The 13,731-nt window shown below is 38.4% G+C and overlaps 1 protein-coding gene across 1 annotated transcript in view; it reads right to left on the reverse strand.

Annotated features, from left to right (window-relative positions):
• The window catches only part of ZNF268 (zinc finger protein 268), a 36,829-nt gene continuing 29,586 nt past the window's right edge, over window positions 6,489-13,731 (reverse strand). Inside the window, 2 exon segments of the mRNA XM_018061460.1 lie at window positions 6,489-9,271; window positions 9,273-11,569. Coding sequence (XP_017916949.1) covers window positions 9,167-9,271; window positions 9,273-11,569 — 2,402 coding nt within the window. The 3' untranslated portion in view covers window positions 6,489-9,166.

Raw genomic sequence — 13,731 nt, forward strand, 5'->3', positions numbered from 1 at the left:
AAAATATTCTGAGACAAGTATTTGTTCCTCGTAACATTTTTGTTTCCAAGTTTTAGCATTCATTAGTTTCTGCCTGAAACAATCCTTACTATAGTTGCTGCCTAAAGACAATCTTCCAACTTCATCATTTCTTCTGTTTATCATGGGAATTCTACCATCATAAATGGTTTCTCTCCTGCCCTTCCCTGTTATTTCAGTGCAACCTATTTATCTTTACTATTTTTTTTCCTGTGTTGCATTATTTTCTTTCAAGTAATTTCCTTTGTAATTTAGGCTTTATATTTTTGTTCCAGTTACTTCTATATCATCTTCTAGTGCTCTGAATCTCGTGTTTCTCCACCTTTTATTATCAGCAGCCTAAGAATTAAAGTGGTATCCTTTCATTTCCTATTAATGGAAGTATCTTATTTTCCCCAACCCTCTCTTTCCTCTTTGTATGCTTACTCATGTTCTTACTATACCAGAAAATATTTCTGTATAGTATTCTTCCATCTGCTCAACCCTCATTTTAGTCTTAGATGTGAAATTAAATACATTAAATGCTCACCATCAATCCTTTAGCTGGATGAAGCTCAACCTCTAGTATACTCCTCAGAAAATTGGTTTTTGTATATGGTTAAGTATAGACCAAGATACATATACATTTTTCTCAAATAGATGTGCAAGTGATTCAGCACGATTTTTTAAAAAGACTATCCTTTTTCCAATGAATTGTTTTTGTAATTTTGACAAAAATCAGTTCACTATGTGCTGGGTAGTTTTATTCAGGACTCTCTTCTGTTTTACTAGTCGATACGTCTGTCCTTTCAGAAGTCCATACTGTTATAGCTACTCTAACTTTATGATAGACCTGGAAATAAAATAGTGTGTTTTGAACTGTTTTTCCTGTTCAAAACTGTGAGTATGCTAGTTCCTTTGCTATTTCACATGTTTCAGGATGTTTGTCAGTTTTCACAGATCTTCCTGAGAATTTGATAGGAAAGGGATTGAAACTAAAAATCCGTCTGGAGAACACTGACACTTTAACAACATTGAATCTTCCAATCCATTAACAGGGAACATCCTTTCAGTATCTAGGTCATTGTTACTCCCCTCTTCATTGCTGTTCTCAGCATTTCACTTGACTTACATTTAATTATTCCATGTTTTCTGATCCTGTCATAAATAGTGGTGCATTTAACTCAAACTTCCCATTGTATATTCCAAGTATGTAAAAACAGAACTGAGTTTTGAATGTTGACTTTATGTATTTTTTAAAAATTTTTCTATTTTTAATATAAATTTATTTTAATTGGAGGCTAATTACTTTACAATATTGTATTGGTTTTGCCATACATCAACTGAATGTTGATTTTATATTTTGCTATCTTGCTAAACTGACTTGTTATGGTGGGTTTTTGGTTTTTTTTTTTTTGGGTAAAGTTTTAGGAGTTTCAGTGATGACAGTCATGCTGTCTTTCAGTATGGCTGTTGTTCTTTCTTTCTAATCTCTATCCTTTTCTCTTTCTTGCCTAATGCAGTCAGCTAAGTCTTCTAGTACAATGTTGAAACAGAGTGGTGAAAGTGGATACAGTTGACTTGCTCTCCATTTTAGGGGAAGCTATTCATTTTCACCCTTACATTAACTATACACATTTTCCAGATGTGCTTCATTAGTTTGAGGAAGCGACTTTTTATTCCTGATTGGCTGTTTTTTTGTTTTGTAACACTACACATGAGGTTTCTTTTTAATTTGTTTTGGCTGCATTGAGTCTTTGTTGCTTTGTGCAGCCTCTCTCTAGTTGCAGTGAGTGGAGGTACTCTTCATTGTGGTGTGAGGGCTTCTCATTGCAGTGATTTCTCTTGTTGTGGAGTACAAGCTCTAGGAGCATGGGCTTCAGTAGTTGCAGCATGGGGGCTCAGTAGTTGCAGCTCACAGGCTCTAGAGCATGGGCTCAATATTTGTGCTGCACAGGCTCATTTGCTCTGCAGCATGTGGAACCTTCCTGGATCAAGGATCAAACCCGTGTCTCCTGCACTAACAGGCAGATTCTCATCTACTGCACCACCAGGGAAGTCCTGCTGAGGTGTTTTTTTCGCTTGTTTTTTTAATGGGTGCTGTGGAACTTGAACAGATGCTTTTACTACACCTATTGATGTGATCATGTGATTTCCTTTAGTTATTCAAGTATGAATTAGTGATTGAATTCTGAAACTGAATCAGTTTCCTATTCCCAAGATAAGCTCCCGTTTATCTTCTTGTATTACCCTTTACTTATTTCAGGGTAAATTAACTAATATTGAAGATTTTACATCTGTGTTCATAAAGAACATTTGTAGTATCTTTTATTAAAAAATCAGAGTAATACTAACTTCATAAAATGAGTTAAGATTTGTCATCTATTTTCTGAAAGAGTTTGTATAGAATTGGTATTACTTCTATCAAATGTTTGATAGCAATGACCAGTGAAATGATCTGAGCTTGGGTTTCTCTTTGTTCAGTTCAGTTCAGGCGCTCAGTTGTGTCCGACTCTTTGCGACCCCATGAATCGCAGCACGCCAGACCTCCCTGTCCATCACCAACTCCTGGAGTCTACTCAAACTCATGTCCATCCAGTCAGTGATCCAATCCATCCATCTCATCTTCTGTCGTCCCCTTTTCCTCCTGCCCTTAATCCCTCCCAGCATCAGGGTCTTTCCAATGAGTCAACTCTTCGCATGAGGTGGCCAAAGTACTAGAGTTTCAGCTTTAGCATCATTCCTTCCAATGAACACACAAGACTAATCTCCTTTAGGATGGGACTGGTTGGATCTCCTTGCAGTCCAAGGGACTCTCAAGAGTCTTCTCCAACACCACACTTCAAAAGCATCAATTCTTGGGCGCTCAGCCTTCTTCACAGTCCTTCTCTCACATCCATACATGACCACAGGAAAAACCATAGCCTTGACTAGACGGACCTTAGTTGGCAAAGTTATGTCTCTGCTTTTGAATATGCTATCTAGGTTGGTCATAACTTTTCTTCCAAGGAGTAAGCGTCTTTTAATTTAATGGCTACAGTCACCATCTGCAGTGGTTTTGGAGCCCCCCAAAATAAAGTCTGATGCTGTTTCCACTGTTTCCCCATCTATTTCCCATGAAGTGATGGGACCAGATGCCATGGTCTTTGTTTTCCGAATGTTGAGCTTTAAGCCAACTTTTTCACTCTCTTCTTTCACTTTCATCAAGAGGCTTTTTAGTTCCTCTTCACTTTCTGCCATAAGGGTGGTGTCATCTGCATATTTGAAGTTATTGATATTTCTTCCAGCAATCTTGATTCCAGCTTGTGCTTCTTCCAGCCCAGCATTTCTCATGATGTAATCTGCATATAAGTTAAATAAGCAGGGTGAGAATATATAGCCTTGACGTACTCCTTTTCCTATTTGGAACCAGTCTGTTGTTCCATGTCCAGTTCCAACTGTTGCTTCCTGACCTGTATACAGATTTCTTAAGAGGCAGGTCAGGTGGTCTGGTAGTCCCACCTCTTTCAGAATTTTCCACAGTTTATTGTGATCCACACAGTCAAAGGCTTTGGCATAGTCCATAAAGCAGAAATAGATGTTTTTCTGGAACTCTTTTGCTTTTTCGATGATCCAGCAGATGTTGGCAATTTGATCTCTGGTTCCTCTGCCTTTGCTAAAACCAGCTTGAACATCTGGAAGTTTATGGTTCACATATTGCTGAAGCCTGGCTTGGAGAATTTTGAGCATTACTTTACTAGCATGTGAGATGAGTGCAGTTGTGCAGTCGTTTGAGCATTCTTGATGAAAGTGAAAGAGGAGAGTGAAAAAGCTGGCTTAAAGCTCAACATTCAGAAAACAAAGATCATGGCATCCTATCCCATCACTTCATGGGAAATAGATGGGGAAACAGTGGAAACAGTGTCAGACTTTATTTTTGGGGGACTCCAAAATCACTGCAGATGGTGACTGCAGCCATGAAATTAAAAGACGCTTACTCCTTGGAAGAAAAGTTATGACCAACCTAGATAGCATATTCAAAAGCAGAGACATAACTTTGCCAACTAAGGTCCATCTAGTCAAGGCTATGGTTTTTCCTGTGGTCATGTATGGATGTGAGAGATGGACTGTGAAGAAGGCTGAGCGCCCAAGAATTGATGCTTTTGAAGTGTGGTGTTGGAGAAGACTTTTGAGAGTCCCTTGGACTGCAAGGAGATCCAACCAGTCCATTCTGAAGGAGATCAGCCCTGGGATTTCATTGGAAGGAATGATGCTAAAGCTGAAACTCCAGTACTTTGGCCACCTCATGCGAAGAGTTGACTCATTGGAAAGACTCTGATGCTGGGAGGGATTGGGGGCAGGAGGAGAAGGGGACGAAAGAGGATGAGATGGCTGTATGGCATCACTGACTGGATGGATGTGAGTCTCAGTGAACTCCAGGAGTTGGTGATAGACAGGGAGGCCTGGCGTGCCACGATTCATGGGGTCGCAGAGTCCGACACGACTGAGTGACTGAACTGAAATGAACTGAACTGAACTTGAGCATTCTTTGGCATTGCCTTTGTTTGGGATTGGAATGAAAACTGACCTTTTCCAGTCCTGTGGCCACTGCTGAGTTTTCCAAATTTGCTGGCATATTGAGTGCAATACGTTCACAGCATCATCTTTCAGGATTTGTAATAGCTCAACTGGAATTCCATCACCTCCACTAGCTTTGTTCATAGTGATGCTTTCTAAGGCCCACTTGTCTTCACATTCCAGGATGTCTGGCTCTAGGTGAGTGATCACACCATCGTGATTATCCTGTTCTTGAAGATCCCTTTTGTACAGTTCTTCTGTGTATTCTTGCCACCTCTTCTTAATATCTTCTGCTTCTGTTAGGTCTATGCCCTACCAGTAATGCTGAAGAAGCTGAAGTTGAACAGTTCTATGAAGACCTACAAGACCTTTTAGAACTAACACCCAAAAAAGATGTCCTTTTCATTATAGGGGACTGGAATGCAAAAGTAAGAAGTCAAGAAACACTGGAGTCACAGGCAAATTTGGCCTTGGAATATGGAATGAAGCAGGGCAAAGACTAATAGAGTTTTGCCAAGAAAATGCACTGGTGATAGCAAACATCCTCTTCCAACAACACAAGAGAAGACTCTACATACGGACATCATCAGATGGTCATCACTGAAATCAGACTGATTATGTACTTTGCAGCCAAAGATGGAGAAGCTCTATACAGTCAACAAAAACAAGACCAGGAGCTGACTGTGGCTCAAATCACGAACTCCTTATTGCAAAATTCAGACTTAAATAGAAGAAAGTAGGGAAAACCAGTAGACCACTCAGGTATGACCTAAATAAAATCCCTTATGATTATACAGTGGAAGTGAGAAATAGATTAAAGGGACTAACCTGATAGATAGAGTGCCTGATGAACTATGGACTGAGGTTCGTGACATTGTACAGGAGACAAGGATCATGACCATCCCCATGGAAAAGAAATGCCGAAAAGCAAAATGGCTTTCCTGGGAGGCCTTACAAATAGCTGTGAAGAGAAGTGAAAAGCCAAGGAGAAAAGGAAAGATATAAGCATCTGAATGCAGAGTTCCAAAGAATAGCAAGAAGAGATAAGAAAGTGTTCCTCAGTGATCAATGCAAAGAAATAGAGGAAAACAGCAGAATGGGAATATATGTTTACTCTGCTCTGAATATATATTTACTTCCAGAAAAGGGTGTCCACTTTTAGACTGGGAAATAGGGTAAGGATGACTGAATCTGATCTGCATTTCAATTAAGGTTTGTTGAAGCTTTTTGTTGATTTGTAAACTGCCTTCAGATATTTTAAGGGCAGATTAATCTGAGCACAGAGATGTAGAGGTCTGCTTGTGCTCACAGTCAAGCTGCCAGCTTTCAGAGCTGTACAAAACATCTTGCCTTAAAGCCTGTAGTTTAAGTATTTACCTATAGTTCATTTTGGTTTTTCTAAATAGACAATGACAACTCCACACAATTGGATTTTTGTTTCTACCCGAAACCCCAATTCCTTACAACTTTTTGTTCTCACATATTGACTAGAACTGCCATTAGATTGATCAATAAAATTGATGAGCATGCTTTAAATGTTCTTAATTTAAAGGTATACTGTTTAAATTACTGTTTTATCATCAAGTATGACATTTTTGTTTTTGGAACATACTACTTACAAAGGATTTAACTTCTATCTCTAATTTAATAATAATTTAAAATCATCTATGGGAATTATAGCCCATCAACTGATTTATCTATGCACACTGAGATAATACTCATGGCTTCCCCTCTCCCCCACAGTAGTGCTTAATTTTACAAAAACATTTTTTAATATTAAATCTTCCAAGCATCCTAATATGTTTTAATTAGGATCAGATTCAGGTGCATATAACAGAACAAAGTCTCCTTCCAACAACAAAAAAAGACAGTTCACCTCTCTTTTGTGTAAAAAGATGCCCAGACTTGGTAGTCTAGGGTTGGTATAGCAGCTCCATCATTACCAGAGAGCCACATCACTGTTCTCTCTCTACTACACTCAAGCAGATGGCTTCCATCCTCAAGAGGAATTCAGTTTCTAGGATGGCTGCTGAGTCTCCCAACATCTGGCATACTGCATATTAAAAAGAAAAGATTAAAGGACACTAGGGGGCTTCCCTCACATGTTTTTCTTCAGAAAAACCTTCATATTATTCCTCAGTAACTCCTATTTCCATTTCATTATTCAGAATTAGCACGATTGTACTTAACTACAAAGAGGATGTAAAAATGTAGCTGGGCACATTAACATTATGAAAAATACAGTGATCCTGTTGGTAATAAAATATTGGGTTCACTACTAACATTCTGCTACACTAAATAATGTCATGACTTAATGAAATAAAAACTATCCATTATTGGATCGAGTTTTTGCTATAATTCCATTTAGGATTTTAAAATCTATTACATGTTCACAAATGACTTTGTCGTTTTCCCCTCAAATATCTAATTCCTGTGAAACACTGTAAAACATCAGAATTATCGTTCCCTTAATGTTCCTGAAAAATATTAACTATTACTGAAAGTCTCAGGAACATCTTTCTTTTCTGGGGCTAGGGTAGAGTTAGAGGAATTAGGTAGATTTTCAAGCCAGAGATTCAATTGTTAACTCTTTTTTGCTTACAAAAATCTATTCATTTTTGCTCAGTTTCATTCACCTGGAAAACTTTCCATTTAAGATCAAACCCAATCCAGCAATATCCTTTCACACAGTACTTGATTTACATCTCCAACATTACACTGACATCTCTGGCTTCTACTGGAGGAGGCTGAATGTGAATGTGCATCACACAACACAGCACCTTTAAAATCTAATAAACCTTGGAGAGTGGGACACAGAGTATGTTTATTCTTTATTATGTGTATGTATCTTCCTTGGAACATCAATGACAAAATACATATTCATGACATTTTCCAAGTTTAGGGGATAGACTATAGCAAATATCTGAAATTCTTTCCTTATGCAAGCTTTCTCTGCCCTTCTGTGAGTCATCATTCTTCACTCCAAGTTTCTTGACTCTGAACCCTGCATAAGTATTAGGGATTGAGAAATCAGTAACTATATCCTTCATGGAAGAAACAGTTTCTTTGGGTAAGCAATGGGATTCCCCACTGAAGGGCACAAAGTAGTGGGTGCTTTAGAAGTATCTGCACTTTTAAATCCTCATATTCCTCCAAGATAGCCCTAAACTTATTTTCAGGGTTGTAGCTCTTTCCAGATTAATGCTAATAGATAAAAGGTAATTGGTGAGGTTATGAAAAAAACTGATTTTGTAAGTAAGCCACTGGTAGAATGACTTTTCACTGCCCTGAATCTACAGCTATACTTGCAGGCTTCAGCAGCATCACTTAAAGGTATTATTTAAACGTACTGAGAGGATACCAGATAGCTCAAGTTAAGAGAGAAGTGAACTAGAATTAAGAAGTGACAACAACTAAAGCTATTCTGGGTAAGCTATATAGAAGGAACTAATTAATATTTGCAGCAAGATGTTACCTGAGAACAAAAGCTACGTTTGATTTTCTGTACTAAGGAGTCCATTAAAAATTTAAATTTTGGACTATCTCAGCCAACTCCTGGCAGGGTACCCTGAATGATGATCTGATCATGCATGCATTACATACACTGTCAATTCTCTTAAAGAAAATCAAGGTATTCTAATCAAAAAGGGAAGGACAGATTCCAGATATGCAAACACATGAAACGTGGGCTATACTGATTATATAACTAAAGAGAGCTTTCAGGTCCATTTACAGAGGGTACAAAACAATAGTAAAGGTTTTAAGGTACTGAAATGCATTTATATGCCATATTATTCTAGTAACAAGTTGTATTTTAAAGATGTTGCCATGCAGAGTATAAATCCCTGGGAAACAGTATTGTTATCTAGTTAATTTATCAAATGTGGCATCCATAAGAATATGCCAAAGTCCATAAAACATATTTTATAGTACAGAAAGGAAGAAAACACCTAAACATTGCTGCAGGGCTTCTGATGTGATCCTTATTATTATCATGATTATTACATTTACTCAGGTAAGAAAATCTTTATATTCTATAAAATGTTTATCATTGATAGTTGGATAGTTTTTATAAGCTTTTCCTAAGAGTTTACAAGCATAATTTCCCCTAAATTTATAAAGGAAAATTTTTCTCCAGATGAATCAAAATAGTAAATCTTCCTGTAGAGGCTTAAAAAATATTCATAGATCTTCACTCATTCAAATTTTTACTTTTTTATTAGAAGCCTGTCATTTCTAGGTGAAGAATTTTCCTAACTTTATACCATGGTTTCGCCAACATATATGGAATTGACTCTTTGCAGATGTTAGCATGTTAAGAAATGAGTTTCTGATATTCACTTCATTCATATTGTTCCTCAACTGCACAAACTTAAAGACATGGTGCGACTTCCTGCTAAGAACTTTCAGAGGGTTCACTGAATTCATACAGTTCCTGTGTACATTTACTGATTTGTGTGTGTGTGTATAAAAAACAGCTTTCTGTGGATTCCTTTCCACATGCCATACATACATGGTGTACAATGAGATGATTCCATTTATAAAGTTTCTCTCCTGTATGAATTTTCTAGGAATTCCTGTGAATTCACTTTTGAGAGAAAGTTTCTTATATTTAACTCACCAATATGTTTCTCATCTGCATGAGTTCTCTGATGCATAATGAGTTGTGACTTCCAACAAAAGGCTTTCCCACATTCAGCGCATTTACAGGGTTTCTCTCCAGTATGAGTCCTCTGATGTGCACTGAGAATTGATTTCTGAGAGAAAGTTTTTCCGCACTCACTGCATTCATAGGGTTTCTCCCCTGAATGAGTCCTCTGATGTACAATGAGCTGAGACTTCCTAATGAAGGCTTTTTTACACTCATTGCATTCATAGGGCTTCTCTCTCGTGTGCATTCTCTGATGTACAAGGAGCCGTAATTTCCCACTGAAGGATTTCTCACACTGACTGCATTTATAAGGGTTTTCCCCTGCATGAGTTCGCTCATGTACAATGAGTAGTGACTTCCAAATGAAGGCTTTCCCACATTTGTGACATTCATATGGTTTCTCTCCTGAATGAGTTCTCATATGTATAATGAGATATGACTTGCTACTAAAGGCTTTCCCACACTCACTACACCCATAAGGTTTTTCCCCTGCATGAGTTCGCTGATGTGAGATGAGCTGGTCTTTCCTATTAAAGGCTTTCCCACAATCACTGCATTCATAGGGACTCTCTCCTGTATGAATTCTCTGATGTACAATAAGTTGTGAGTTAAAACTGAAGGATTTCCCGCATTCACTGCATTCATGTGGTTTCTCCCCTGTGTGAGTCCTTGTATGTATGATGAGGTAGGACTTACTCCTAAAAGCTTTCCCACATTCAATGCACCCATAGGGTTTCAATCCTGTGTGACTTCTCTGATGTACAATGAGCTGTGACTTCAAACTGAAGGCTTTCCCACACTGATTACAACCATAGGGTTTTACCCCAGTGTGTGCTCCCTGATGTACAATGAGCTGTGATTTAAAAGTAAAGGATTTCCCACATTCACTACAACCATATGGTTTTTCTCCTGTGTGGGTTCTCCGATGTACAATAAGGTTTGACTTTGTATTAAAGGCTTTCTGACATTCACTGCATTCGTAGGGCTTCTCTCCTGTATGAGTTCGCTGATGTATCATGAGCTGTGATTTCAAACCAAAAGTTTTCCCACAATCACTGCATTCATAGGGCTTTTCCCCTGCATGAGTTCTCTGGTGTGAAATGAGCTGGTATTTCCGACTGAAGGCTTTCCCACACTCACTGCATTCATAGGGATTCTCCCCTGTGTGAATTCTCTGATGTATAACAAGTTGTGAATTAAAACTGAAGGCTCTCCCACATTCACAGCATTCATGGAGTTTCTCTCCTGTGTGAGTTCTCTGATGTATAATGAGGTACGACTTGCTCCTAAAAGCTTTCCCACATTGATTGCATCCATAGGGTTTCACTCCTGTGTGACTTCTCTGATGTACAATGAGTTGCGACTTCAAACTGAAAGCTTTTCCACATTGATTACATCCATAGGGTTTGATGCCACTGTGTGCTCCCTGATGTACAATGAGCTGTGACTTGAAAGTAAAAGCTTTCCCACATTCACTACAACTATAAGGTTTCTCTCCTGTGTGAGTTCTCTGATGAACCATGAGGTTAGACTTTGTATTAAAGGCTTTCTGACAATCACTGCATTCATAGGGTTTCTCTCCAGTATGAATTCTTTGATGTATAATGAGTTGTGATTTCAAACCAAAAGCTTTCCCACATTCATGACATCCATAGGGTTTCAGTCCTGAATGAGTTCTCTGGTGGGAAACAAGCTGTTCCCTCCTAGTGAAGACTTTCCCGCATTCACAGCATTCATAGGGATTCTCCTGTGTGTGAATTCTCTCATGTATAACAAGTTGTGAATTGAAACTAAAAGTTTTCTGACAATCACTACATTCATGTAGTTTCTCTCCTGTGTGAGTTCTCTGATGTGCAATGAGGTAGGACTTGTTGCTGAAGTCTTTCCCACATCCATCACACTTGTAGGGTTTTGCTTCTTCATGAGTTTCCTGATGCACCAGAAGGTTCGACTTGCTGCTGAAGGCCTTCCCACAGGAATTGCATTCAAACAATTTCCCTCCCATATGCATTTGTTGGCAAATAAGCAGTGGCTTTCTGCTGGCAGTTTTTCCAGATTTATCATTTTCACAATATTTTATGCCAATAACAGCTTGTTCATGTTTGGAAAGGAAGGATGATTCCCTCAAGGCATGAAAGTCATTAGGATTCTTTCCAGCGTAATTATTACTGAAACCTATATTACATTTCAAACTCTTCCCATTTGTGACACATTTGTGAAGTCTCTGTCTTGAAGAAGCATTATTTGCAGTAATAAGACACAGTTTTCCAAATGCAGTACAGGGATAGCCTTCTGCCATACTTCCCAGCTTGCCTTGATTTTCCTGATGCCACTCCACACAACCATCAATTTCCCAGACTTTGTCTAGAAATGAAAATACTCATATGTTATAAATAGTGACATCATCATAGTATAGCATAAAACTGCTTTAAAAATTCCATGTCATGAGGTTTTTCTTAATTTCCAATATCAGTTCTGAATACAAATAAAATCTCAAATGTAAATGTACACAAACTCCTGGGCACCTGCAGAAACAAATCAAAACATGAAAATAGGCATAGAGATCTGGTAATAAATATAGCTTTGAATTTCAAAATTTTGTATAATAGCTTCTTTGGAAAGCACATGGAGGGACTTCCCTGGTTTCCCAGTGGTTAAGAATCAGTCTTCCAATGCAGGGGATGCTGATTTGATTCCTGGTTGTGAAACTAAGATCCCACATACTGCAGGGCATCTAAGACTATGTGATCCAACTGAATGCCACAATGAAGATTCAGTGCAGCCAAAATTAAAAAAAAAATGTACAAGGAAAAAAATGAGCAAAATTAAAATTTTCATTTCTCAGAGCATGGGGGTAGATACTGCCCTAAGTGGGAATTGATGTTTGGGAACATTTATAATTTGGAGGTTTCTGTATAAATAAATAAGGGTTCAGATTTAGGATGTAGAGAAATCTGGTATGAGGATTAAGACCCTGTGATGTTGCTTCTTCACAGCTGACCTTCTGCTGTGTTCTCTCAATGCCCTGCTCTGTCCTTCACCTTGGTCAGCATGTTACTCTGGTATATCTATTAATATGTCAACTTTATCCATTCTCACTTCTATTCAACCTTGAAATAAGAACTCAGACCTGTGTCTTGATCTTTATCTATTTTGTTTTTTTCAAATTTGGTGGGGGGAGGGGGTAATGTTTAAAGAGCATCTGTTCACCTGGCCTCTCTTTTTTTCATTCTCCTCAGAGGAAAAAAGTTTTGTCTCTTAGCTCTTTCCTATGGTATTTTCCTCCATGTTTTCTAAATAACAGCCTATTCTGTTGTACTTGATTTTCTCCTAATTACTCAGTGTGTAGGGTAGAGATTTAATTCCTTTCATCCTCGTCCCTGAATATTCCCCATGATATACACACTCTTCCCATACCTGCACCATCCTAATCAAGCTATTTCATATTTTTGTTTAAATCAGTCTTCAGGTTTTACATCTTCACAACCATGTAATTTCTATTCACAGGTAAATCATGCAAGTGTACCATGGTTAGTTTTCGTTCATAAATCATTTTTTCTCTTGAGTTGTTTTACTTAGCTGCCAAGTTTTCTCTGTCATCTTTCACAAATTTAGAATTTACCCACCGCAGACTCTTCTGCACGTCTAAATAAATATTCTTTTGGTGCAGATCAGTTCAGACATGTCCGACTCTTTGCGACCCCATGAACTGCAGCACTGCAGGCTTCCCTGTCCATCACCAACTCCCAGAGCTTGTTCAAACTCATGTCTATCGAGTCGGTGATGCTATCCAACCATCTCATCCTGTCATCCCCTTCTCCTCCTGCCTTCAGTCTTACCCAGCATCAGAGTCTTTTCCAATGAATCAGTTCTTCGCATTAGGTGACCAAAATATTGGGAGTTTCAGCTTCAGTATCAGTCCTTGCAATGAATATTTAGGACTGATTTCCTTTAGGATTGACTGGTTTGATCTCCTTGTAGTCCAAGGGACTCTCAAGAGTCTTCTCCAACAACACGGTTCAAAAGCATCAATTCTTCTGCACTCAGCTTTCTTTATAGTCCAACTCTCACATCCATACATCACTACTGGAAAAACCAGTAGTTTGGACTACTTTGACTAAATGGACCTTTGTGGGCAAAGTAAGTATCTCTGCTTTTTAATATGCTATGTAAGTTTGTCACAGCTTTTCTCCAAAGGAGCAAGCGTCTTTTAATTTTATGGCTGCACTCACCATCTGCAGTGATTTTTAAGCCCCCCAGAATAAAGTCTTTCACTGTTTCCCCACCTATTTGCCATGAAGTGATGAGACTGGACTCCATTATTTTAGTTTTTTGAATGTTGAGTTTTAAGCCAACTTTTTCACTCTCCTCTTTCACTTTCATCAAGAGGCTCTTTAGTTCTTCACTTTCTGCCATAAGGGTGGTGTCATCTGCAAATCTGAGGTTATTGATATTTCTCCCAGAAATCTTGATTCCAGCTTGTGCTTCATCCAGCCTGGCATTTTGCATGATGTACTCTGTATATA

The sequence above is a fragment of the Capra hircus genome, chromosome 17 (genome assembly GCF_001704415.2).
Source record: "Capra hircus breed San Clemente chromosome 17, ASM170441v1, whole genome shotgun sequence".
Lineage (NCBI taxonomy): Eukaryota > Metazoa > Chordata > Mammalia > Artiodactyla > Bovidae > Capra > Capra hircus.